This window comes from Monodelphis domestica, chromosome 6 (genome assembly GCF_027887165.1).
Source record: "Monodelphis domestica isolate mMonDom1 chromosome 6, mMonDom1.pri, whole genome shotgun sequence".
Lineage (NCBI taxonomy): Eukaryota > Metazoa > Chordata > Mammalia > Didelphimorphia > Didelphidae > Monodelphis > Monodelphis domestica.
In genome coordinates, this window is record NC_077232.1 from 196,406,232 (window position 1) to 196,431,413 (window position 25,182).

The 25,182-nt window shown below is 38.9% G+C and overlaps 1 protein-coding gene across 8 annotated transcripts in view; it reads left to right on the top strand.

Moving 5' to 3' along the window:
• The first annotated feature begins 4,698 nt into the window (after positions 1–4,698).
• RAPGEF2 (Rap guanine nucleotide exchange factor 2) overlaps positions 4,699–25,182 on the top strand; it is a 315,781-nt gene continuing 295,297 nt past the window's right edge. For all 8 annotated transcript variants that reach the window (XM_056802818.1, XM_056802822.1, XM_056802824.1 and 5 more), the window contains exon 1: positions 4,699–5,312. In XM_056802818.1, coding sequence (XP_056658796.1) covers positions 5,244–5,312 — 69 coding nt within the window. In that variant the 5' untranslated portion in view covers positions 4,699–5,243. The remainder of the gene's footprint in view (positions 5,313–25,182) is intronic.

The following is a 25,182-nucleotide window of genomic DNA, read 5'->3' on the forward strand; positions in this document are numbered from 1 at the left end:
ACCCAGATCTCCCCTGATTCTAGTGCTAGTTCTTTACACTATACCATGCTGGTAAATTAATTTCCATACACTGACACTGGCATTGCCTGTTAAAGATAAAGAAGGTACAAAAGCAAATTGAAGTGGGAAATGGGTGACCACAGGAGGAACTAACTGATAGGTTTATGAAAGGTGCCTTCCATCCTCATTCTGGCTTGGACTAGGTCTGTTTCAAAAACTAGTCCCTAGTAGTTTGTTTGATAATGGGCTCAAATAAGGTATTCTTTTTTTTTTTTAAGTAAAAAAAAATGCATCTGAAAAAAAATTGCTTCATTTCTTTTTTTAATTAATTAATTTAGAATGTTTTTCCATGCTTACATGATTCATGATTTTTCCCACCCTTCTTCCCTCCCCCCCTCCTACAGCTGACAGAGCAATTCCACTGGGTTATACATGTATCATTGTTCAAAACCTATGAAATGAGATATTCTTAAGTCATTGTATTTCCAGCATGGAACACAGAGCCTAGCATACAGTAGTGGCTACATTAATGCTAATTGATGCACTGACTGACCAAAACAGGAGGATATTCAGCCAGGATATGCACGAAGACTCCTTTAAGCTGATTTAGTGGAGTGAACTCTCCAGGCAGCCAGTTACTTATTGTTTTCCACTAGTCAATCATAAGAATGCCCTGGAGGTATTCAGACTGTTTTGTACTCCAGACCAGGAAGTGACATCAACAATCCAAGCCTTTGGCCTTCTAAGCCTATCAAATCTTAAGGATGCTTTTAATACTTTGTTAGGAAAAAGTAGCCTAATTTACTTTGGGGAAAGGTTGAGGATATTGATTTCTCAACATAATTTCACCCCTTCCAATTAGGGTCCTGGTTTAAAGCCATTACTTTTCAGTGATTTCATTTCCCTTTTTAAAAACTCAACCAGGTAGTGTTCTTTGACAATTAATTACCTTTGAGAAGAGTCATCCCAGACAGGTGCTGCCTCGATTTTGCACATGGTAAGTTTCAGGTTGGTTGAACCTTACAATGGAAATCGGGATGACCTGGGAGTCGGAAAACTGAGTTTCTAGTGCAGGTTCTGCTTTGGTAAGCTAGTTTGGATAAATTGCTTTTCCTTGGTCAGCCTCAGTTACCTCATTTTCAAAATGAAGTGGTTGGTCTAGGACTCTAGGTGATCACTATGGTCCCTTCCAGGCTATACTTTTATACCAGGGCTAGTTCTTGAAAATGACCAATCTTCCCACAGGTATGCTGCTTGTATCCTCAAATAGGAGCCATTGTATTGTCTAAGTGGAAATTTTCTACCTTTCAACTACTTTCCCCAGAATTCCTTTTGTATTTCCCAGCCTCCTTTTCCCTTCATTTACTTGCATCTTTCCATTACTGTTTATGAGTTTCCAAGACACTTTCTTTTTTTTCCCCCCTTTCTCCAGATCTCAGCTTGAGTTAGCTCCTTTTTAACTCTAGTTTTTATTTTAATAAATTTTATAAATGTAATAGTTGAGTTATTGTATATTGACTTTAATTGTCACAATATTAAAGTGAAGAAAGTTCCGGAAGTGGAGCCAGATGGTCTAAGTTTGGCATTGCTCCTTACTCCCTTTGGATAAAGTGTCAAATTCATCTGAAAAATGGGAGTAGGGGTGGTTCAACTAGGTGTTCTCAAAGGTCTTTTACAATCTAATTCTATGACCTAATGATGATGGTAGAAGAAAAAGAGGCTGACAGGTCTTTATGGGGTACTTATAGGCACAATAGATGGCTCAGTTTAGCTATGGTTTTTTGTTATGGCTATTGTTAGATTTCAGGTCTGCTTGGCAAGTCTACAACTAATTCTGTCTTCTATGTGGCTCCTGTCACATTGTTATGCTCAAATGTTAAACATTAATAAAATAGCAATGGGTGCCAATATTAGATTAGACCCATAAGATTCAGAGTAGTGATAAGTATGATTGAAATGCTTAGAATGGTAGAGATTATAAATAGGAAAAATTAGTTGTAATTAGAACTTAAATGATACTTTAGTAGCTGTTATTTTGTGGGTGGATTAGTTGTGACATTATTCTCTTACCTGAAGTCATTGGAGCAGTTCAGAATCATGTTTAAATGAATTAAGGTTTCCAAATCGATGGTATCCATCTGAATAGTAAGGTTTATGAAAAGGTGAATGAGTCAATACAGGGAAGTAGTTTTAGCAAGGGTGATATAAAATTGCAGAGATAAAAGTTTAAATTGGGTTTTCAGTTTCACACCAAGCCAAAAGGGACTGCCCCTGCTATAGGACTCTCAGTGCCTAAAGAAGTGCCAGAAAACACCCCTGATGGACACTCAAATTGGAGCTGACTGGATTAAGGGAATATTAAATGAAAAAAAAAAATTAAACCCTTACTTTCAAATAACCAAAGAAGAGCAGAAAGGACTAGGTAATGGGGGATTAAGTGACTTGCCCAGGGTCACAATAGGAAATGTCCTTGAGATTTGAACCCTGGACCTCTTGTCTCAAGGCCAGGATTTCAATCCACAGAGCTAACTATCTGTCCCTAAAGGAATTGATTTTGAAGTTGATTCCACTATTTTGAAAAGCAAATTTATATGGGTAAAAATGCTAGTCTTTAAATGTAACAGTTTTCTTGAAGGCACAGCAACCACCTATCCATTCACCAAAAACATCTGCAGTTGAAAAGCATTCAGTGAGAATCAGACTGGCTTCCTTTTTCCTGTTAGATGTCTGCCTTTTTGCAAAGTGCTCACATGGGCACAAACTGGAGCACAATACCTGTGAGGAAGAAGAGAAGAGACTAGACAGATTGGGGGGAGGGCAGGGGGAGAGAGAGAGGGAGAGAGTAATGTCGAAGTCTACACTGAGTAAGGTTGACAAGGAAATCTCTAGGTTTGCAGTGAAGAGTTTCAGGCAAAAGACATATTAAATACAAAAAAAGTTCATAAAAATATCATAGAATTTATTATTTCTAGTCTCTCAAAAATTACTTTTTTGATAAACCACTCCTTTCAGGAGTTCTGTTTCTTCATTTCTCAAACTAGAGGTTTTGACTAGACAACTCAAATACTCTGTGTTTGTGGGGGGAAGGGTGATGGACCCTAGCAGTCACATTATAGCCCTTTTGGGTGATTAGATGAGTGGAAGTCGAGGGGTTTAAGGAAAGACTTTTTTAAAAAAACCTATGTTGCAAGATTCAGTGAAATTATTCCCCAAGGAGCCTCCAGTCCAAATTCTGGGTAAACAATCTGACAGATTTAGCAGAAGTACCTTCTTGTTCTTGTTTGCCCAATTTCAGAAGCTTTGGACTTTAAGCCCCGGGAAAGCTCCCAGGGACAGAACCCCCGAGAAACAGGAGATGACTGAAGTGGGAGACTAATAGGGGAGGCAGCATGGTAGTTTGTATTTGTCCTTACCAATGGGGGAAGGAGAACGCTTCTCAAAGTGCTTAACTAGCTTCGCGTCCAAAGGAACCTGGTTCCTTCCGGGCAGAATGAAGGCAGTAGAAGAGAAAGAATGCAGGATGTGAAGAAATACTGGCTCCTCTAGCCACGTCGGCCCAGGGGAATTGTACTCGATTTACCTGGAGCGCAAGCTGTAGGTGCAACCTAGGCGGAGAAGGCGGCGGCAGAGAGCGACCGGGAGGAGGGAGAGGGGAGGAGTAACAAGAAGGGGCTGGAGGCTCGGGCCCAGAGCCACCTCCCTCAGTCCCTCCCCCGGAATGATGCTGCTGCCCCTGGACTCGCCCTGTTGGTGTCACTCACTCTTCACCATGGTTGCAGCACAAAGCAACAAGCCTAGGAGGCCGCTTCCTCCCTAAGGAGCGGCTCCAGCAGCGGCCGGAGAAGGTGCAGAAAGAGGAGGAGGAGGAGAAGGAGGAGGGAAGTAGTTGCTTCACAAACACTCACACAAGGGGGCTTTACCCGGCTCTGTTCACGGCCAAGAGACTCCTCGGACCTCGTACCTCGGTTGGAAGAGCCCCCTCCTGGGCAGCAGCCTGCGGCGCCCCCACCTCCCTCTTTGCCCAGACGGGCGAGGAACAAAGTTGCCGACAGCTGCTGGGGCCGAGGGGCTGCAGCCCCGGCTGCGTGCGCTCCCTGCAGCAGAGCCCGGGCCGGGGCAGCCTCCCTCCCTCGGCTTCTGGATGGGGGGAGGTGGCGACGGCTGCGGCCGGGAAGGCTGCGGCGGTGGCGGCAGAGTAGCCCGCGGGGATGCAGCAGCAGTCCGGGGGGGACGGCAGAGCCTAGTAGACTAAGCCTCGGACGAGCAGTGGCGGCGGCGGCGCAGGCGACTGGGCTTCGCCGCGGCCAGACTTGGGAGCCAGCGAGGGAGCTCGCCTCTCCCTTTCCTTCCTTTCGGGCCAGTTGCAGCGGCGGCGCCGAGACTCCTGGAGGAGATCTGAGGGAGGGGGCAAGAGCCGAGAGCCCTGACTCTCGGGGACCTCGGAGCGCCCCAAGGGTTACGCGATCTCCACCCCAGGAGGGGCCACCGGGCCCAGTTCGCCACCCCCCTCTTACTCTCCTCCTTTTACTCTTCCTCCACCTCACCTCCCAGCTACCACTCCCCACCTCCCTAAAAATAACTCAGTCTCAGCGGGGACAGGAGGAGCCGCCACTGTCACCCGAGAGGAGCCGGGGGAGGCGTGTCCGAGTCTTTGGCCCCGGGAGTGAGGAGCCGGGCGCGCCAGGAAGCCTCTCGAGACTAAACTAGGGGGAAGGGGAGAAGGAAGAGTTTACATCCCAGCCCGGCCCCCTGCGCCCTTCGCCCAGGGCCAGAGACTACGGATCTACACGGATTTTGGGAAGGCTTTCCCTAGGACTCGGCCCCTCGAGGTCTCGGCCCTAGGAAGTACCCCTGGACTGCGAGGCCCGGGAGCGGCGGCCTCGGAGGCAGCGGCAAAGGCGGCGGCAGCAGCAGCAGCGGGAGCGCCGCCTTCTGCTCTTCTCCCCCCTCCCCCAATCTCCTCCCCTTCCCTCCCTTCCCCGCTCTTCCCTTCTCCTCCCCTCCCCTTTCCTCCCGTCCCCTCCCCTCCCCACTCCCTGGCCCGGCCCGGCCAGGCCAGTGTCCGCGGGAACCCCCTGCGGACTCTGGGCCCCAGGCCCCCTGAGGCTGCGCTGCCTAGCTGCTTCCCTGCGGGCGGACGGACCGATCGAGAGACGGAGGAAACCGTAGAGCCTGAGCGGGGCCCGGGCGAAGCTCTGCTGGTGCTGGGAGGAACAGCCCCAGCCCGGCCCCGCGGGGGGGAGATGGCGTCCTACGTGGATAACAGCTTCCGCCAGGCGGTGATGAAGAACCCAGCCGAGAGGAGCCCCCAGGTACCAGACCCTGGCCCCCGCGTGGCTCGCTACCCCCCACGACGGCCGCTCCCGATTTGCACTACTTTTCCCCCCGTTTTAAATTTCCTCCTGCCCGGCCTCAGCCACCTTTCACTCCCCTAGTGCCCCCTCCCCCATGACTATTTTCTTGCCACCCCCGGCTCTATTTGCCCTTCCTTTACTATCCCACACCTCCTCTCCAGCTTATCCCTCCTCCTCTCCTCCTCCCCTCCTATCCCCTTGCCTCGGGATCTTCCTTCAACTCCCGGGATGAATGATTTGAATTCTCCTCTTGGCAGCCCCTTATCATCATTCTTCCCTCCTTCTCCCTTCCCTTGCCTCTCACTCAGCAATCAACCCCCATCCCCCCAATAAACTCTTCAGACTTACTGTGGGCCATCGGTCACCAACTCTATAGGTTAGGAGACCTTACTCCTGGGAAACTTCTCTTCTTCTTCATGATAACCTTTTAACTTTTATTTGGAGGTCTTTATGTCTCTTTTTCAAATGAAATGTAGAGGGAAACTCAGGGGAGCGTGCAAAAGTGTTCGCTTTATACAACGCGACTAAAATACTGAATTTAGCTTTCTGGAAATCTTTTTCATCGCCAAGAGAGAAATGTTGAACTGTTTATTTACACACACCCATATATAATTTTTCCTAATGGTGTCCGTTTAAGTAGGGATGCTGAGTTTACTCTCCTGGTGTAAAAAGAGTAGTTTAATTTCAAAAATGGTGCTCTTGAAATGTTTGTAAGTTTAAATTTCCGAACTGAGCACCAGTCAGGAATATTTACTTGCTTGCTTAGTTAGTAAAGGCATTTGAACAATTTGCATAAAAAGGGAACTGATTCTTTTCATTACTTAGTTCATTAACCTTTAGAAACTTAATTTAGTGTTGTTTTTTTTAAGGGAGGAGAGGTGGCATTTGGCTGCATTAAGATGGGAAATTTTATATCATTGTGATTTGACTTTTTTCCTCTTTAGGGAATTTTTTTTTGGGGGGGGGGACAACTGACTGCATTATGCTGAGTGACAACATTCTTTCAGTTTTGAATTGGTGACTTGATGGGATGCTGCTTCCAACTGCCTTAGATAAATAAGCTCTTAGTGATCCCTAACACAAGTTGCAGTTCAGAAACTAATGACTAAAAGAGTTACTTAACTCATTAGAGTTTAATGCCATCAGTCCTGTCTTCATGATGTCCTCTTTCTCTTGAGTTGGTTATGACCTATTTTCAAGAGGCCTGTTCTCCTCCTTAAACCCCCTCCCCTAAACTTGGAATAGTATTTTTTTCTTTTCCACTCTTTTTTTTAATTTTATTTTTTTCCCATTTGAATTAGTTTATTTAGTCAATTTAGGACATTATTCCTTGGTTGCAATAATCACATTATTTCCCTCCCTCCCCTCCACCCACCCTTCCCACTGCCAACAATTTCATTGGGTATTACTTGTGTCCTTGATCAGAACCTATTTCCATGTTGTTGATGTTTGCTTTTCCACTCTTTTAACATGAAGAGACCAGAGCAAGATCGAGTATGAATATTTTTATACAGGCTTATATACCCTCATTTTGACAGAAGTCCAAAGGATTGGCATGAGATTCTCATTTTAAAATTTCCGGGTGAAGTTGATGTAAATAAATGTGTCCTCCTGGGATGATTTTTTTACATTGACCAACTCTATGATTAAAGACTTCAGAAATTTTATAAGCAGAATCTTATTAATCAATCTTGTTAATCAATCTCCAGAAAGTTCCTTCCTATAAGACTCCTCCAGCTGCAAAAGGAATTTTTTTTTTGCAATTTCCCCTCTTTATGTGCCCCTGTCTCAGCTAGTATTTGCTTTATATTTGGCAGTTATTCCGAATATTTATCCATGTGTAAATGGATGGCTCAGTTAGGGGTATGATTTGAAAAGCAAATTTAAGTTAGATATTTCATTTCTTTCAAAGATGCTTTTTGAAATATGAAGTGAAATCACCCATTTAGAACCTGAGAACCCCAGAAGGGGAGTTGGGAGTTGACATTTAATGACCTAACTTAAGTGACGTTTTAGTGCAGATTAGAAAAAGAACATTGCTGTTGGTCAGTTAGTAGACTGGCAATTGCTCAGAAAACAGTCATTCAGGTAGTGGGCCATCAAACTAGGTTGGAAGAAACCAGGTTCTCTAACAGCCAAATTCAGAACCTGGAGAAGTGATCTAAGGGATCAACTTCAGAAAGTCATGTTGGTAAAAGAGCTTGGGGTCATGGATTTAGAGGTGAAAGTTATTGAAGTCATTGCTTGGATGCTACCAAGTTGGACCCCTTTATTTTGTATTTGGTTAGGATCAGACAATTGGTAAACAGTTTCTTTTACACTGGCATTACAATGGTATTTCTAAATACCATTAGATAAGATTATCCTTAGGTGTCCAGAATCATTGAACTAGAATGAAGGACCTTGAGATCTTGTTATGTAAGGACTGGTTAAAGGAACTGAGGATGTTACTGTGTTTGGCCTGGAGAAGAGAAGACTGGGAAGGAGGGGGTGAGTTGTGGGATTGGAGAGCTGTCTTCAAATTTATTTCTGAAGGATCCACCTTTACATGGATTGTACCTTTGCTTGACCCCAGAGGAAAGACTTAGAGAGCAATGAGTAGAAATTGTAAAGAGGCAAATGGAAGCTTGATTCAAGGGGAGTGGGAAAGGCTTCCTAGCTATTCAAGCTGTTGATAAATGGACTGTCTATAGAAAGTATGGGAGAACTTTTGTCATGTATATCATACAATTATCCCTTCCATATTTTGGGCTATGTGTGTTTTGGGCCCTGTGACCTGGAAAATCAGAGTAAAATGTTTTGACCCTCTATTCAGAGAAGTCTGAATTTTTCTTTTTCTTTTATGGAATGTTTACAGTACCTTCTTGTAAAAATTGGCTTAAGTATTTGGTCATAGGCTATGCTTAGGTCAATGTTAACATTTCTAGCCTTTGTGTGTCTACTTGCTTTCTTTGTTTTACAAACTTTAACTTTTTCTTTATTTTAACTTAAAAAAAGAAATTGAGTATATTTAGGGTATTACAAGATAAAATATGTTGTTATACAATGCCATACATATATTTTATGCATTTCTGAAGTTTTTTTTTTTAATTTTCCTATATTGTCTGCTGGCCTTCAACTGCAAAATTCTCAAATTCCCATTTAAATTTCTTATGCCAACTTGCAATATATCAAAACCCAAAAGTTGGGATGTGGAAGGAATACCTGTAGTTTCATCTGAGATGACTAGGTGGCCTCTGAGACCTCGTCCAACTCTTAAGATGCTGTGATAGTGTGAAAACTGTTTGGTATTTAAAAAGAATCTCTCATCATTTGATAATTAGTATTAAGGCAAACTACTCTAGTGAATATTCCATTGAACACTTTAAAAGTGAGCTATTGTTTTTTGCCAGTATTTTTAAATCCAAGGAGAAGATAGGCCAGAAATGCTTCCCTCCCCCATTTAGCCCTTTTTTAATTCATAAAAATAAGTTAAAAATTTGTTTTTCATGTTATAGGTTATTTTGTTACCATGACAATAGGAAAATTTTTTTATAGGTCTTGGATTATTGGGAATTAGAGATCTATAAATTCAGTAAAAGGCTTATTAAATTAAACATTTTTATTTTGGACTTCCAGATGAAAAGATTAGTAAAATATTCTTACTTTTGTTGTTTCTAAGAAATTCATAGTGGATGTTTTCAATTGGCATGCTGGTTACAGTAGAGAATTTTAGAGTAACAGGCTAGAGTTGGGAAATCAGAATAAAAAAAAATAAATGCTAAGCAATATTTGTTAAGAAACTTATTTTAACCACCCTATTTCTGTCACCTAGTTTCTAATTCACACTCAGTGAAGGTATAGTTTTGTATTTGGGTCAATCAATTGTCCTGAAAATTTTCGATGACACAAATTGTAGCCTCCATAGTTAATTGACAGATCAAGTGGACAGATAATGGGAGGAACTTCAGTTAAAACTCAGAGATTTGGATAATTAGAAAAGAGAACTCAATTTTGAAGTACATATCATTAGGCATTTCATGGTTTTTCCTCTTGAGTTTTATTTCAGCAGTTAGAGGAGACATGTTAGGGAAGAAATTCATTTTTATTACCACTTTTGGAAAGATTTTTAAAAACCTAAAGTCCAAAGAAAAAATTTACTCTATTATGTACCCTGGTTATAAGGGATCTGAAAACCTGGCTAGACTCCTAGTCAATGGAATACTGTGTTCAAGTAGCCAAAAGGCCTCAGAAAATATAATAAAAAGAAGCATGTGCGTGTTTACATTGTTCAGGTTACTTCAGTTGAAAAAAAAAAAACAAAAGAACCCCTCAAGTAATTGGTTTTTAAAAACTCTTTGGGTGGATGTCTTTAAAGACTTAAATGGTAAGTTCCATCACTAAACAAATTTAATGAAGTAACAGAAGTAAATAAATTGCAAACAGCTTCATCCCTCAAGGCTTCATATAATGAAATGATTTTTCTAAACTATTTTAGTAACGTTTAGTGGTTTCTGACCCTTTGAAAGTCTCCTGTCTGCTGTGGCTTAATGTTTTTAATGTTTCAGGTAGAACAGCAGCTAATTTCACTGTTGCACATAATGAACACCTCTTTGAAAGCTTCATCTAATCTGTTTTGAGTTACTCTTCTAAATGTGATCCTTTTAATATTGTGTCTTAGGGTAAAGATAAACTAAGGTTGATGCAAAATAGTTGGGATTTTGGGGGACCAGTTAACTTGAATACATTGAATACAGTTGCTAAAGCATGAATAGACTAGCTAAATAGACACATAAACACACAGAACTATGGGAACTACGGTCAATTCCTACACCTAGTCATATGAAAATGTTTCATGCCATAAGGGGAAGATTGAGTCAATACCTTTGACTCAGCTCCTCCTTAATATAAGTACCTGTGCAAAAGAATCTCATTCTCTTTCTTTGGTATATATTCAACTGTCAAACATTTCAGGAAAACAATGGTTTAACTATGGGAAAGGAATATGAATATTACAGGGAAATTTTCCACTCGAAATGAGTTCTTTGGTATCATTGTTTGTGAACACAATCACATCATTTCATTTGGCAATTGATGCTTTGATTCAGCTAAAGCTCAGTTTAAATAGTTTTTTGATGCAAAAGTTTATGTTCCTAAATAATAAAACTTTTTTTTTCTGCAGTGCATTCTGAGATCTTTAGCTTAAGAAGAGAATGGCTTACATTTCTCATTTCTGATACTTAGATACTTCTTTTTGTGATCATTTGATTATCATTTTTTTGTTAATCCATTTGTATTGAAATATAGTGAAAGCAGTCATACCACCCATGCAGATGGATGCAGTTGCTTTCTGTTTGAGAGATGACTTTGGCTTGTGGCATCTTGACAATTTAGGTGTGGTGTATGTCCTTGAGCATTTTTGCTGGTAAAGTAAGAATATTGGATCTTGAGGTACAGGAGACCTTAGAGGCCATTTAATCCAGCCTAGAGGAAGCTAGGGTCCAGAGACATTAAATGATATGCTGGAACCACATATTTGAACTCAGGTCCTCCACGTCTGACATTTTCTACCATGTCCCATTATAGTGCCTTGATATCCTTTTGCTTCTTTGATGGATTTCATGTTGGCATGCTATAAGTGAGACCAACATACTTATTTTACTTTGACTACTAAATTTTATTATTTATGGTCTGTAACTGTGATTTTGTTGTGAACTCTCAGTACAGAAACTCCCTCCACAGATGCAGATGTGAAACTGTGAATTAGGTCACATAGCTAGTTTGTTTGAACTCAGGAAGGATTTAAATTCTGGTCTTTATAATAGGATACTTCATAACTATCATACATGGGTCTTCCTGCTACTGTAACACTCAGTTTACCTGAATCAGATTAAAATATAATTGGGAAATATTTAACAAAATAAATAAAACTATAATAGAACATGAGATAATGTTAATATGTAGTTTTCTAGTCAATGTGAGGCTGAGATCCATATATATGCTTTAGTAGTCCTAATTTTTATTTGAGTTTGTCAGCACTGTTGCCTCACGAGGAATGACCTAGAGCTGTGTTGGTGAACTTATGACACATGTGCCAGTGTGCCACTCCCCTCCTTCTCGCCATGCCTGAGGACATTTCTCCCATCACCTGCTCCTCTTCCCAGGAGCCCAATGGGATTGCTTCCTCCCTCCCCTGTCTGGGGTCAGGTAGGGGGCTCACTTGTGCATTGAGGGTTGCAGTTTGGGCACTTGATCTCTAAGGTCTCTAAAAGGTTCTCTATCATTGACCTAGAGGTAGAAGGGCCATGTATAACATTCTTGATGTCTAGAAGTAACCATATCTGTCTTTTCCTCATTGATCCAATTGTTCGAATATACAACAATTTAGTCTGAAAAGAGCATTTATTTCCCATTTGTATATCATAAAGTTACTTTTTTGCTTACACCTTTTCCCACTAACCCACACATTGATTTAATTTTACTTAACTTTTTAAAATTGATATATTACTATCATTTTCAAATATCTCTTTTCTTGTAACAAGAAAAAAGGAGAGAAGGGTTAGAAAACAGTTAAAATTAACCAACCCATCTACTGAGCCTGACAGGATATGCAGTTTTTTTATACCCATTGTTCCTGACCAAAGAAGGGAGGGAGGTGCACGTTTCTTTTCAAAGAGGCAGGCAAAAGTAGGGTTGGAGAGTTTTGATCTGGAAAGTTACTTGAGATGAAGCCAACATAATTATAGTAACTCTTGAGAACACCCTTCCCCTTCCTCCACCCTTCTGTGTTACATGGGTTAACCACCAATGAGAGGCTGGTAAGAAAAGAAATTAGTCACAATTAAAGTTTGTTGTTGTTTTTTTTGGGGGGGGGGTGATGTTTGGGTGGGGTTAGGAGTGGGGGATCCATATTGCACATCGAGAAGCCTTCAGAGATTAGCTGGCAAAAGGGCACCTACAATGTCAGCTGTTAAAAGAAGAGTAATTAGCTGATTCTCACATGATGGCAACTGTTACAATTGTTATCTTTCCAGGAAAAACCTGAGTCTTACTTGTGAATTGAATTGTTATATCCTAACAAAGTCCTACCTTAGTTGGGGTGTATATACAAACCTGTTTCCTTATTTCCATTTCTCTTTTAGCATATTGAAAGGTGGCCACATCATGGTACACTGTAAGTCAGGACCTGATTTCACATCTTGTCTTTGAGGCTTATTGCCTGTGGGGCTTTGGACAAATCACCTCACCTCCCTGCATCTTGGTTTCTTCATTTATGAAATGAGAAGGTTGCAGTTGATGGCCTATAAGGTCCTTCCCAGCTTTAGTTCTAGCTCTGTATTATTCCCCATTTTTTGTGTTTACCCTCCCCAGTTTAGGTTTAGAAGAAAAGACATTAGAGAACTCACACTCCAAACAAGTTGGAGAACAGATAGAAGTTCCATATCTTTCTTGGAAAGATAATCCTTAGGAATGGACCACTTAGCGGCAGCTAGTGGTATAGTGAATCATATATCCAATGATATAAATACAGTGGTAGATACAATGGAATCAGGTGAATTTGAATTCAAATATGGTTCAACCACTTGCTATAAGACCCTGGGCAAGCCGCTTAATCTCTGTCTCAGTTTCCTCAACTGTAAAATGGAGATATTAATAGCACCTATCTCTTAGTGTTATTGAGAAGATTAAATGAGGTAATACTAATAAAGTACTAATCCCATTGTCTGGCACATAGTGGTACTTAATAAATCCTTATTTTCTTTCTTCCAATTTGATACTAGCTTATTCCTTAAAATGTGAAAATGTAGTTATTTCACTCTGGGCTAGGTAGTTTGATTTTGTTCACAAGGCATTGTGAAAACAAATGTCTTTCATTTCTCTAACAGTAGAATAAGGAAAAAAATGTCTTGAAGGTGATGTCATTAGAATGGATCTTTACTGGCCAAGGACTTAGAATCCAGCATTTATTTCAGAAAAGATTGTCATTTTCCAGATAACAAGACTGAAACTTGGATAGTCTTTGGAGATTAGTCAAATTGAATCCTGTGCTCTCTTTACTATACAGTGTTGGGCCCTGATTAGAAAAAGCAATGAACAAGAGAATATTTATCAGGTAGTTAGAGAATCTTAAAAAAAAAAAAAAGTCCAAAGATTTTGGCTGAGCAAATACCATTGATATTGCTGCCTCAGTTTCCTATCCCAGGGTTGTCATGAGGATCAAGTGAGATAATTAAAAAGCATTTAGCACAGTTTCTGGTACATAGTAGGTGCTATATAAATGTTAGTTTTAATTAATACCATTATTATTTTAAAGTTTGCAGTTAAGGTTTAGAAAGTAGAAAATACTTGTATTCATTAGACAAGTTGATATTCCTCCCCCCCCAAAAAATTAGTGTATACTTTCCCCCCTTTTTAACTTGTTCACTAAAAATTGTTTTGTCATTATAAGTCATGCTAGCAATTAGCATGTAATCATTCATCCAAGGAGAATGCCTTTGCCCCCTCTTAGGCACAGGAAAGAGTTTCTCAGGTGCCTTATGAAGTAAGTTTTTGCATACTAATAGTTTTGATTTGTAGTTCTTAGAACTTCAAATCCATGCTCATGTCAGTTACTAATTAAGAGTCATTACTCCCTTGACTGATACCATAGAGGACTTGTTCTGGATTTCATGGTCTGTGATCCTCCTGAATTAAAAGTATAACTCAAATTTGTGACCAAAACCATGCTATTAAGAGAATTTAAAAAGATTTATTTTTATTGTCATGCAAAACCCACTTCCACATTGGTCATTGTTTTAGGAACACACTCATACATAACCAAAACCCCCAAAGAAAACCATAAATATACTGATGTGAAATATGACTAACAGTTCTCTCTCTGGAGTTGGACAGCATTCTCTGTCATATGTCTTGTCAGGATTCTCCCAATCATTGCATTGCTAAGAGGAACCAAGTTTTTACAGATAATCATCATCCAATATTGCTGTTACTGTGTACAATGTTCTCCCAGTTCTGCTTATTTCCTTCTGCTTCAGTTCCTGTAGATCTTTACAGCTTTTTCTGAAATCATCTTGCTTATCATTTCTGATAGCATCTATTGAGAGAATGGATTTACATTCATGAAGTCTTAAGTTTAAAAATTCTAAACAACTTTGTGAAATGTTGGAAATTTCCCTTTTTTTTGGTAGTATATTAATGAGATGAAAATGGAAAACTGGTTTTAACCATGTGCTGTGTAACTTAACAATGAAGCTTTTTATTTGAAGAATTCTTTGTAAAAGAGAAGATCTGTTAAGTGGGGAATTAATTGAATATGAATGAAAATGTCTTTTGTTTATTGACATCTTTGGATGCTTTATGCCTTTGGGGTGACTGTAGGACAAAAGGTGAAAACAAATTAGTAATGAAAACAGTTATTCATCTGATGAATTTTTGGGGGGTATTTTTTTCATTTTCCATTTTATTTTATTTTTTGAATTAGTTTATTTAGTCAATTTAGAACATTATTTCTTGGTTACAAGAATCACATTATTTCCCTCCCCTCTTCTCCCCCCAACCTTCCCATAGCCAACAATCCCACTGGGTATTACTTGTGACCTTGATCAGAACCTATTTCCATGTTGTTGATGTTTGCACTAGGATGTTCATTTAGTGTCTATATCCCCAACCATATCCCCTTTGCCTATGTGATCAAGCAATTGTTTTTCTTCTGTTTCTACTCTCACAGTTTTCCCTCTGAATGTGGATAATATTTTTTAGATTACTCCAAGTTGTTCAGGATCACTACATTGCCACTAATGGAGAAGTTGGGGGGTATTTTAAAGGGTCACTGAATTTGAGAGCAAATTTGAGGTAATATTAAAGTGGATATGTTTTTGGTTCTTCTGTGTGTTCTTCGATTTTTCTTATGTAGCTTTTTTGAGGACAAGAGTTAAAAAAGAAAATGGCTTTGTTAATGGAAATAGTCTTCTTGTATGAGATGTCTCTAAAATTTACTTTGATGCAAGAAAATATAAATGTTTCTGAGGGCTTCAAAAGGTCATGGAATAAAGCACTTTAATTTTTAAAGTCAAAATATAAAAACAAAATATTAAAGTATGCTTTCTTTTCTTTTCCCATCCCCCTTCCCCCCCAACCCCCCCCCCTGCACCCCCCCAGTATTTTTCCATTCAGTTCAAGTTTTTTGTCTCCCTTTCCTTGTTGGTTATGTTGTAAAGGCTAAAGAATGAATAATGGTGATAATGATGATAATTAACATTTACATATCACTCTAAACTTTGCAAATTGCTTTATAAATTTTGTCTCATTTTATCCTTTAAACAACCTTGAATGATACTTGCTATTATTATCTCCATTTCTCTGATGAGGCAGATAGAGGTAAATGATTCATCCAGGGTCACACAGATTGTAAATGTCTTGATTCTGGATTTGAACTCATATCTTCTTGACATTGCCATTATCCACTGTGCCATCTAACTGATATCTATTAGGAACTCTTATCACCTAAAATGTGAAAGAAAGGTGGGAGTCTTCATGACAGGGATTGCAATTTTTTCTTTCAGATTTCCAAGGTAGGTTCTCCTAGTAAACATTAAAGCCTATTGAGAAGAGTACATTTTTGGGAAGCTGGTATTGATTTTTCTGTCTATATATTGATACAAAGATCCTTTTGAAGGATCTTCCTGTAGCCAGATTAATTTTCCTTCTCTTTAGTCATGTCATTCTTCTCCTTAACAACTATCTATAGTCCCTTACTAATTATGAGGCCATATAAGACAATGTTCTGTAGTTCTGTATTCTAGGCCATCATGATCTCCTTTTCCAAATTACCTTATTACATTCCCATCTAGGCACTATGTGCTGTATCCAAGCTGGACTGTGCTAGAAACCTTTGAACTATAATAGGGGGTCCTAGATTTAAGAAGGGAATTTAAGAGGTCGTCTGGACATCATTTTACAGACGAGGAAACATGCCAATAGAAGGGAAATGACTTAACCAAAGGCTCCTTTGCCTCTGTCTTTGCTCAGATTGTTCTCTATATGGTTTACCCTCTTTCCCCACCTCTCTTTTTCATTTTGCCCATTGAAAGCCCACTAATCTGTCAAAGATCACTTTCAATCCCCTCCTCCCCTTTGTAGTTTTCATCCATTCTCTCTCTGTACTTCCATATTGTTTTCCCTTGGATATCCACTTAGCATGCTGCTTATTTCTATCTTCCAAGGTTATTGTGTATTATTTTTATTAATGCTTTTTGTGTATTTCACATTCACCTTCATCATCATTAACCTCTGATTTATCTAATCTTTATTTCTATTTCAGTTTCTTATTCTTACTCTTTATGTTTTAGGCGTTTAAATGTTTGAGTTGAAAACAGTTATATGGACCCAGTTTTTGAAGTAATCTATGAACATGATAATTACTGCTCACCATAAATTAAAACACTTTTCTCTCCAGTGTGAAGGATAAATTGCTTTTCTTGTATTAAAAAAGTATCTGGAAAAAAGATTCTAAGACTCAAAAGTTTATAGTCATATTTTTACTTTTCAAATTAATATTTTTATAAGCATAGATTAGAACTTTTTAACTTAACTGTAAAAACTCAGGATTTTATACAGAAGTCCTCTGCAATCTGGTTTTCTTCATGCTTCCAGTATTCTTTCATATTACTCTCTTTTACACTTTCTTTTCTAATCAAAACCAAACTATTCACTTTATTTTTTCTGTAGAAGAACTTCTGTCTCTCACTTCTCTTTCTTTGCCTGCACAAATGGTTTCCTGTGTCTGGGCTATAACCCCTCCTTCAACCTCCACCTTTCCCACCTTTCCTGAGTACCACCGTAGGTATTCTTTCTATTGGAGAACTGACTCTCTCTCTCTCTCTCTCTCTCTCTCTCTCTCTCTCTCTCTCTCTCTCTCTCTCTCAGTTGCTTTGCTTTGCATATATTTTGTATTTATTCCTCCCATCCCTGAATAGAATGTAAGCTTTTTGACAATAGGAGATGGTTTATTTTTTTCCTTCTTATACCCAATGGTTCAGTACTTTGTCTTGTACATACGTACTCTAGAAAATTTTCTTAGCTGAATTTAATTTAGTTTAACCCCTACCTTTTGCTTTAGAATCAATACTAAATATTGGTTCCATGGCAGGAGAGTGGTAAGGGCTAGGTAATTAGGATTAAGTTACTTGTCCAATTTCAAACCACTAGGAAGTGTCTGAGGTAAGATTTGAACCCAGGACCTCCCATCTCTAGACCTGGCTGTTCTCACCATGGAGCCACCTAACTGCCTTTATATTTAGTTTTGAATATGGAAGTTTTATTTAATATGAAATTTTGAGCATTTCCTGGTAGTCTTAAAGTGAAACAGTCAATCAAGTGTTACCAATATTTTGTGGAAAGAGAATTTAACAATGTGGAATGAGAAGTTGCTAGCATGGCTTGTTCTGTACACAAAGGTACTCATAGTTTCTTAGTACCCACCATTGAATTTTTAGCAATTCAGCTTGTTTCAGAGAAGGGCATGGAAAGGGTCCTAGGGTTTCTGGGTTGAATTAAGAAGTGTGCTTTTCGTTTGAAATGAATAATAGTTAAGTATACTGTAGTTATGATACTGTTGTTTAAACATGGGTGATTTCACTCCCTCTGCTGACCCAGTGGGGCATATGTTCCAATTATATGACTAGAAGCCTCCCTACCCTCCACCTTGTGCTTGGCAGAAGGGTTGCTAAGGAGGAAAGGATAATGATCTGATGGCAAACCTTTGGAGGAAGAGCCTCTTAAGCAGGCACACAGACCTCAGTATTGTTACATCTTTTGGGCATGATAGAATGTGCAAGAGAGACTTCAAGGACCCAGAGCCGCCTTTCTTTTAGCCTTGTGGAGGAGGCACGGGGCTAGGACTTTAATGATGGATGAGTAGCCATGATGCTTGTGTTTTAATTTTGTTAAGTGCAAAAAGTGTTAGGGATTATGGGGTAGAGAAAGGAAACTTACGAAATATACATACTTTGCTTTCCTGCTGTGGCATTGTTAACAATAGATGAACTGTTATTTGTTTGTGAACTGATAAGAGTTATGTTGCTTTCCATCACATGATCCAAAATGTTTAGAAAAATATCAGCTGGAGTAAAAGTGTAGAACCACTACGACTGGCCAGGATTCTCTAAAAGAAGCCATCATGAATGGAGCAATGGATAAGTATTTATTAAACGTGTACCATGCACTATTTATTATGCAGAAGTGTGCAGGAGATAGAGAGCCCAGTCTGTAGTTAGGAAGAGCTGACTTCATATATGACATCAGGCACATTTTTAGGGTGTGTGGCCCTGGATGAGTCACTTCACCCTTTTTGCTTTAGCTTCCTCATCTGTAAAATGAGCTGGAGAAGGAGATGGCAAAGTACAACGGGCGCACTTTGCCAAGAAAACCCCAAATGGAGTCATAAAGAGTTGGACATGCTTGAAATGACTGAACAGCAACAAATGCACAAGTGCTGGTGATAGAGACAAATGTGAAATACATATTTGACATCCAGGAGCTTCTAATGAAGGTAGATCTATTAAGTATTCCCATAATGAAGTAAAAATGAGAAACTTCCTGAAGGAGTGGCCATGGTACCCAGAACACAGGCAACTCTTCAGTTTCAGAGAAGTGGCCTCCAGGTGAGGCCACTGTCTACTTGCAGTGGTAGACAGTGGCCTCACCTGAAGACTGTACACCAGTGAAGCCACTCTGCTTCATTCCTTATTTCCTCTATATAAAATGAATACAATGCAGTTCTGGGCTGGGAGTAGGGCATGGCTGTGTTGGGACTGGTCTCCTGTAGAAGGGAGTGCTTGAGATTATTGCATGGAGGTGAAGCAGTTTATACAAAGTTAATTATTTTAGTAGCATATTTCTTCCAAAGCCTGAGTTGATGTCTTTTCTTCTAGGAAATTTCATCACTAGTTGATCAGTTTCATTATGATCCACTGTTTTTAAAGCATATTTACTGGTTTATGCTCCTGCATAATTTTCTTTAGGGCTTTTTTTTTTCTTTTGAGGGGAAATAGTTCTTAAAGCATATCCTTATTTAGACAGTGTGAGGAGAGATGTCTTAATTAATTCTAAAGCTAAGGAACTAAATTACTTTCAAATGGGAGGTCTTATGAGGACCCAATCTAATTAGTAGATAATTTTCAATTATTTGGAGTTTGTAAAGTTTCTAAAAGTTTGTCAATTCCCCTAGTTTGGTTTTAGAAGTCAGACCTGTGGCAGCAGTTGGTTTGGGTGCTATGGGATGGCAAGACTTTTCTCCATAAAGGCTGCCTCACTCAACATGGCAGCAAGGCCAGGTTGGGAGCAGGACTTCTGTTTGCTGGGGTCAGGGGACCTGCTGTTGTTTCTTGGGCTCTTGGGCTCTGAGTCATGGGCTGTTGCCAATAAGGTCTTAGGAAATATGGTGGTGGAAATGATGGCAATGGTATAATTTAGCTTGGCACAGGTGATCTCTTGTCTCTCCCATGGGCAATTTTATACATAAGGCACATAGAGAATATATTGCTATTTTTTCTTTCCTGGCCATCTTTTGGAACCAATATTTTTAACATTTGCATATATGCATGGGGACCATATCAAAATATTTAGACTTGACCTCTTCTCTGGCACATTCTGCATATAAGTTATTTAACTTTTCCGAACCTCATTTTCTTGTCTGTAAAATAAAGGGTTTGGACTCAATTTCCCCACCTGGCTGTACTACTTTGGGGCTTCTTTAACTTCACCACCATGCCCCAGGAAGCTCCTCATTTATTGCTAATCTGTTAAATTGATAATCAGGATCATCAGGCATGAAATTAAGGTAGAACAAAGGTCCACTTGAATACAAATGCTGTCAAAATCCTTTCCTGGATTGTTTAGAGGAGAGAAGAGAGCATAATGGCTATTGGGTACCTTGGGAGGATAAAGAGGAAGGAAATCCTTCATAGGAGAAGAAAATATGGAAAAGTGAGAGAGAAGAGGAGAAGAGTGAGGATAAGGGAGGGTACTGAAGACAAGCTTTGCTTCATAGTTTTGTTTAGTTTAGTATTGGCCTAGGTGTTATCAGTCAGGCAAACAATAGGCATTTATTAAGATCCTGTTTGTGTGCTGGACACTGCTAAGCATTTATATATATATACATATGACATATAGATTTCTTTTAATCCTCCTAACATTGTGAATTATTATTATATTTGACCTCTGAGGCAAATAGATTAAGTGACTTGCTCAGGATCACATAGCTAATAAGTATCTGAAGCAAAATTTGAACTTGGTTCTTCTTGACTATAGGCATAGTACCTCTATTCACTGCACCATCAGCTTCTGTGTTAAAAAAAGATAACCCCTTCTCTCAAGGAGTTCAAAATCTAATGACAGAATTTTAGGTAGGGAGCCTTTCTTTTCACTTTGTCTTTTAAGATTTCTTTTTCTTCCTTTTTTCTTTTAGCTCACTTGAGATTTTTAACTTTGCCAGCATTCGTTAGGCTTACTCCATCATCTTTTGGAATTATTAATGATGCTGTTTGACTTTGACTACATTTGTACTTGTCTCCATTCAGTGCCAGCTTCCTTTAATATATCCTAAGGGAACTTGAAAGCCGGGGAATGAGGTAGTAACATGCATGGGATGGATTAGTATATATGAAATTTAATTGGACAAAATTGTATTATTTTATTCTCTAACAGTTCTCTTAAACCAAGTTTAACTGGTGGTGTAAAAGTTAAATATTTTTTAAAAAGTAAATAGTTGTATCAAATGGTAATAGTTTGCCTCTTCTCTTGAGCTGTTGGGAAATGACAGTAGTTTGCTTCTCTCAAACACTTCAGAAATCATGTCGCTAAGCAATTTCATTACTTTTTATTCCCTGATTACCTTGTGGCAGTGTAACTTGATTTAGGTCTAGAATCCTGTACCCCTTACCCCTTAGTATTGGTTAGGTTTACTTATATAACAGTACAGGAAACAAAAGCTCCATGTTGAATGACATAAATTCACCATCTTCTGTGGTCTAGGTTTTAATCATCAATTCTCCCCCTTTGGATGTGGGAAAGATCTTTTGAATAAATTTATTTTTAACCAATTGGCCTTTGTTTTTTCATCCATAAAGTGAGAGAGTTTGACAATGACCTCTGTGGTTCCATTCTGTTTTAGAGGTATGGGTAATTATTTAATCTTACTGTCACTAGAAAGGACCAGATGTGTCTATCCATTGGTTAAAAAAGAAACTTCTTATAATTCTGCTCTGAAATAAATGTTTTTATCCTGTCTTTATTTTCTTTGTCTTACAGATAAAAAAATTCAATTTGATTTGTCATGTCAAATAAAGTTTAATCCTTCAAGGCATTTTCTTAACTCTTACCTTCATCTTAGAATCAACACTGAGTATTCATTTCAAGGCAGAAGAATGGTAAGGGCAAAGCAATGTGGGTTAAGTGACTTGTCCAAGGTCACACAGTGAGGAAGTGTCTGAGGTCACATTTGAACATTTGAGGTATTTTTAAACTTCAGTCCTTCAAATTCTAACATTTATTATTTAAACTTTATATGTATTTTAAAGAACTTAATTTTGGGAAAGGTACATATTACTATTAATTTAGCTTTCTCTTTAGTAAGATCATAGAGTTCACCTTAGAGGTCCAATTCCTTCCTCAGTTTTATACATGAAGAAACTGAAATCTGCAGAGGTTAATGGAATTGTCCAGAATCTCATCATTAGTAAGTAGTAGAGGTAGGATTTGATCTTAAAAGGTTCTCTGACTCCAAATTCAACTCTTTCTGTTATATTTAATTAATATCTAGGATATACATTTGTCCATTTTTAGTGGCACTTCTGGGGGCAGGAGAGAGGTACATTTTGGTAGCTGCATTGTTAAATGAATCAGTTACTGATATATTTGTGATCTACTGATCTGTGGTTTGTATTACTTTAGATATTCCCTGTTGACATATTTGCATTCTATGCAGTTCTTTCCCATATTCTACACACCAGACTTGGAGACTCTCTTTTAGGACCTTTTACATTTTGTGGATACCTACAAAATGCCCAGATTGTCCATTCCTTTACTTTTTATTGTGACTTGTCCTATTCTCTTTCTGATCATTGATTTTTCTCAAAATATCCCTTAGGTTGGCATTTTAAGTTTTCTGAAATCTATTTGGATCTCATTGATACCCTCTGGGAAACCCTTCTTTAATTATTTCATGGCAGGATTCACATCCATGTATATATTTCTGGGAGAAGAACTATATTTAAAGAGATGAGGTTTTTTTTTCTCTTGATCATTAGGCATTAGTGAGGATGGGGGAAGGGCATTCAAAGACTTTTACATGGGAAAGTAGATAGATAGTGTGGTTTATTTAAAGAAATATGAACTTGACAAATATTGACAAACACTTCAATATACAAAGAAGAACAGATAGGATTGTATGTGAAGCTCTTGTTTGTGTTTTGAATGTAAAATGACAGGAACAAAACTGGCTAACATATTTGTGCCCCTTCTCTACTCTCTTCTGTATATATATATCTGTATATATATATAAAGTTCCATTGACCATCTTCTTGCCTTTTTTTGCATCATGTCACTACCTGCCAACTCAGGTAATATGTTGAAATGATAATAAGTAGATTAGATAAGAGCAATAGAAATCACATTGGGGTGTGGTGGAAAAAGCAGACAGGGATGGTAAGTACTGATCATCTAACTTCCTAGCAGCTGCTCACCTTGAACTCAGATTAGACTATCACCAGGTTCCCAGGAGACCTCTTTCTTCCTAGCAAAAATGATCATGAGACAGGCATCAACTTTGATAATTACAACTCTGCCTCTCTGATTGGAGAGTTGGAGGGCAAAGTAAGGAATTCCTAAAAACCTCCATTTAAAGGGGACTTACTGACCAGCCAATTTTTCTTTTCCTAGAAGTTGTAGTTCTAGGGATTTTGAATTTTATCATTTTCTATGCACCACCTCTTTTTGAAAGAAAAAGGGTGGTGGGAAGAGAAAGAGAGATAAAGGGAGATAGAGGGAGAGATAAAGAGGGGAAGGGAGGGAGTGAAGAGTGGTTCATCCCTAGTGCTTAGCACAGTGCTTGGCTCATAGTAGAAGGAAGACCTTGAAGGATCAAGGTCAAACTCAAGCCTGAAAAATTTGGAATTGATCTTGGAGGATTTTTGGGAGTCATAAAAGGTTTTTGAACAGGATAAGTGGGTGTTTAGGGAAGAGCAGAGGCAGGGAGATTAATCTGGTGATGTTGATTATGCTCTGGGTTATGATCTAAATAAAGCAGGAAAGGATTGATTGATATGATAGGTAAATGTAGTAATGGCTCAGTTTTAATTCCTCTTCAGATTTTGTATTTCTATTTCATTCATATATTTATGTAGTAGAACAGGGGACTTATTTGAGGGTTTGATCTTAATAAGATAATTGAACAAATTCAACAATGAACAAAATAAGATAATACAAAATTTCCTTTCTCAAAATGAAATGTTTTTCCATTATGCCATAGATGGGACAGAGGACTTGGATAATTAAGTAATTTTTGTTGCTCTGATGCCAAAATGGGAACAAAGGAAACGATTTTATGTATAGGTTATGCTATAAATGGTGATTTTTTCAGTCGCTGAGTCTGCCTCACTTCCCCTCTTTTCATTTGGTTCTTTAAATAAGTTCCTTAAGGAAGCATCATGTTATATTTAAATAATCATTGCATTACATTAAAACATACTTTTAAATTTTATTTTTTTGGGGAAGATTGACTATTTTCCCTTTAAACATGGATAATATGGGAATGTTTTACATGATTGCACATGTATAATCTATATCAAATATCAAATTGCTTGCCTTCTCAAGGAGGGGGGAAAAGAGAAAGGAAGGAGGAAAATTTGGAACTCAAAATGTTACATGTAATTGAGAAAAACTAAAATTAAAGAAAGACACTTATTGGGGCTCCTCAGGATGCTCAGTGGATAGAGAGCCAGACCTGGAGACAATAGGTTCTAGGTTCACATGAGCTAGGTTCCTAGCTTTGTGACCCTGGGCAAGTCACTTAATCCTGTTTGTCTTGCCCTTACTGCTTTTCTGCTTTAAAACTGATAGATTCTAGGTATTGCTTACCCTTGAGTAAAGTTTAAATAGACTGACAATAGTTATCTGGTTGTTGAGTTGTTTCAAGTCAGCTTATGGAGAGAGAATAAAAGGTGGGAAAGAAAAGGAAGCAAATATAGACTCCTTGCTCTATCTTTCTGGACTTTGAAGGGCAAGAATAAATTCACATAGTAATTCCCCCCCACCCCCCCAATGTTATAGAAAGCTGAGAATATCTGAAGAAGGAAAAGAACTATTGGGAGGGATCAAAGATGCTAGAGATATTAATGGAGCAGATGGATGATAGGGTAGAAAGGGGTGGAACTGTTTGTTTAAATACAGGAAAAGAAAGAGATTTGAGCTAATCATTGGCTTCTTCTGAGACATCATAGGCTAAGTAGATTGAGTGCTGGTTGGCTTCCAAGACCAGGGTTCAAGTTCAGCTTCTAAAACACACTGGTTGTTGGACCCTGGATAACTCTTTGAATCTGGGTTGTCTCATCAACAAAACTGGACTTGATGACCTCTGAAGGCTTTTCCATTTTCAGGTTTGTGTTCCTAAGCCTCAGGCAGTTTCAAAAATCATGCTTGTAGCCTTGGTAGGATAAGACTTTCATTGGGAGCTTTCCTTCATACCTCTGGTCTTAAGTACATGGACTATAGGAATGGCCAGTGAAGATAGTTTATGGTAGTGGTACCATTACAAAATATTTTAAATGTGAAAGATATAATGTGTTTAATTACT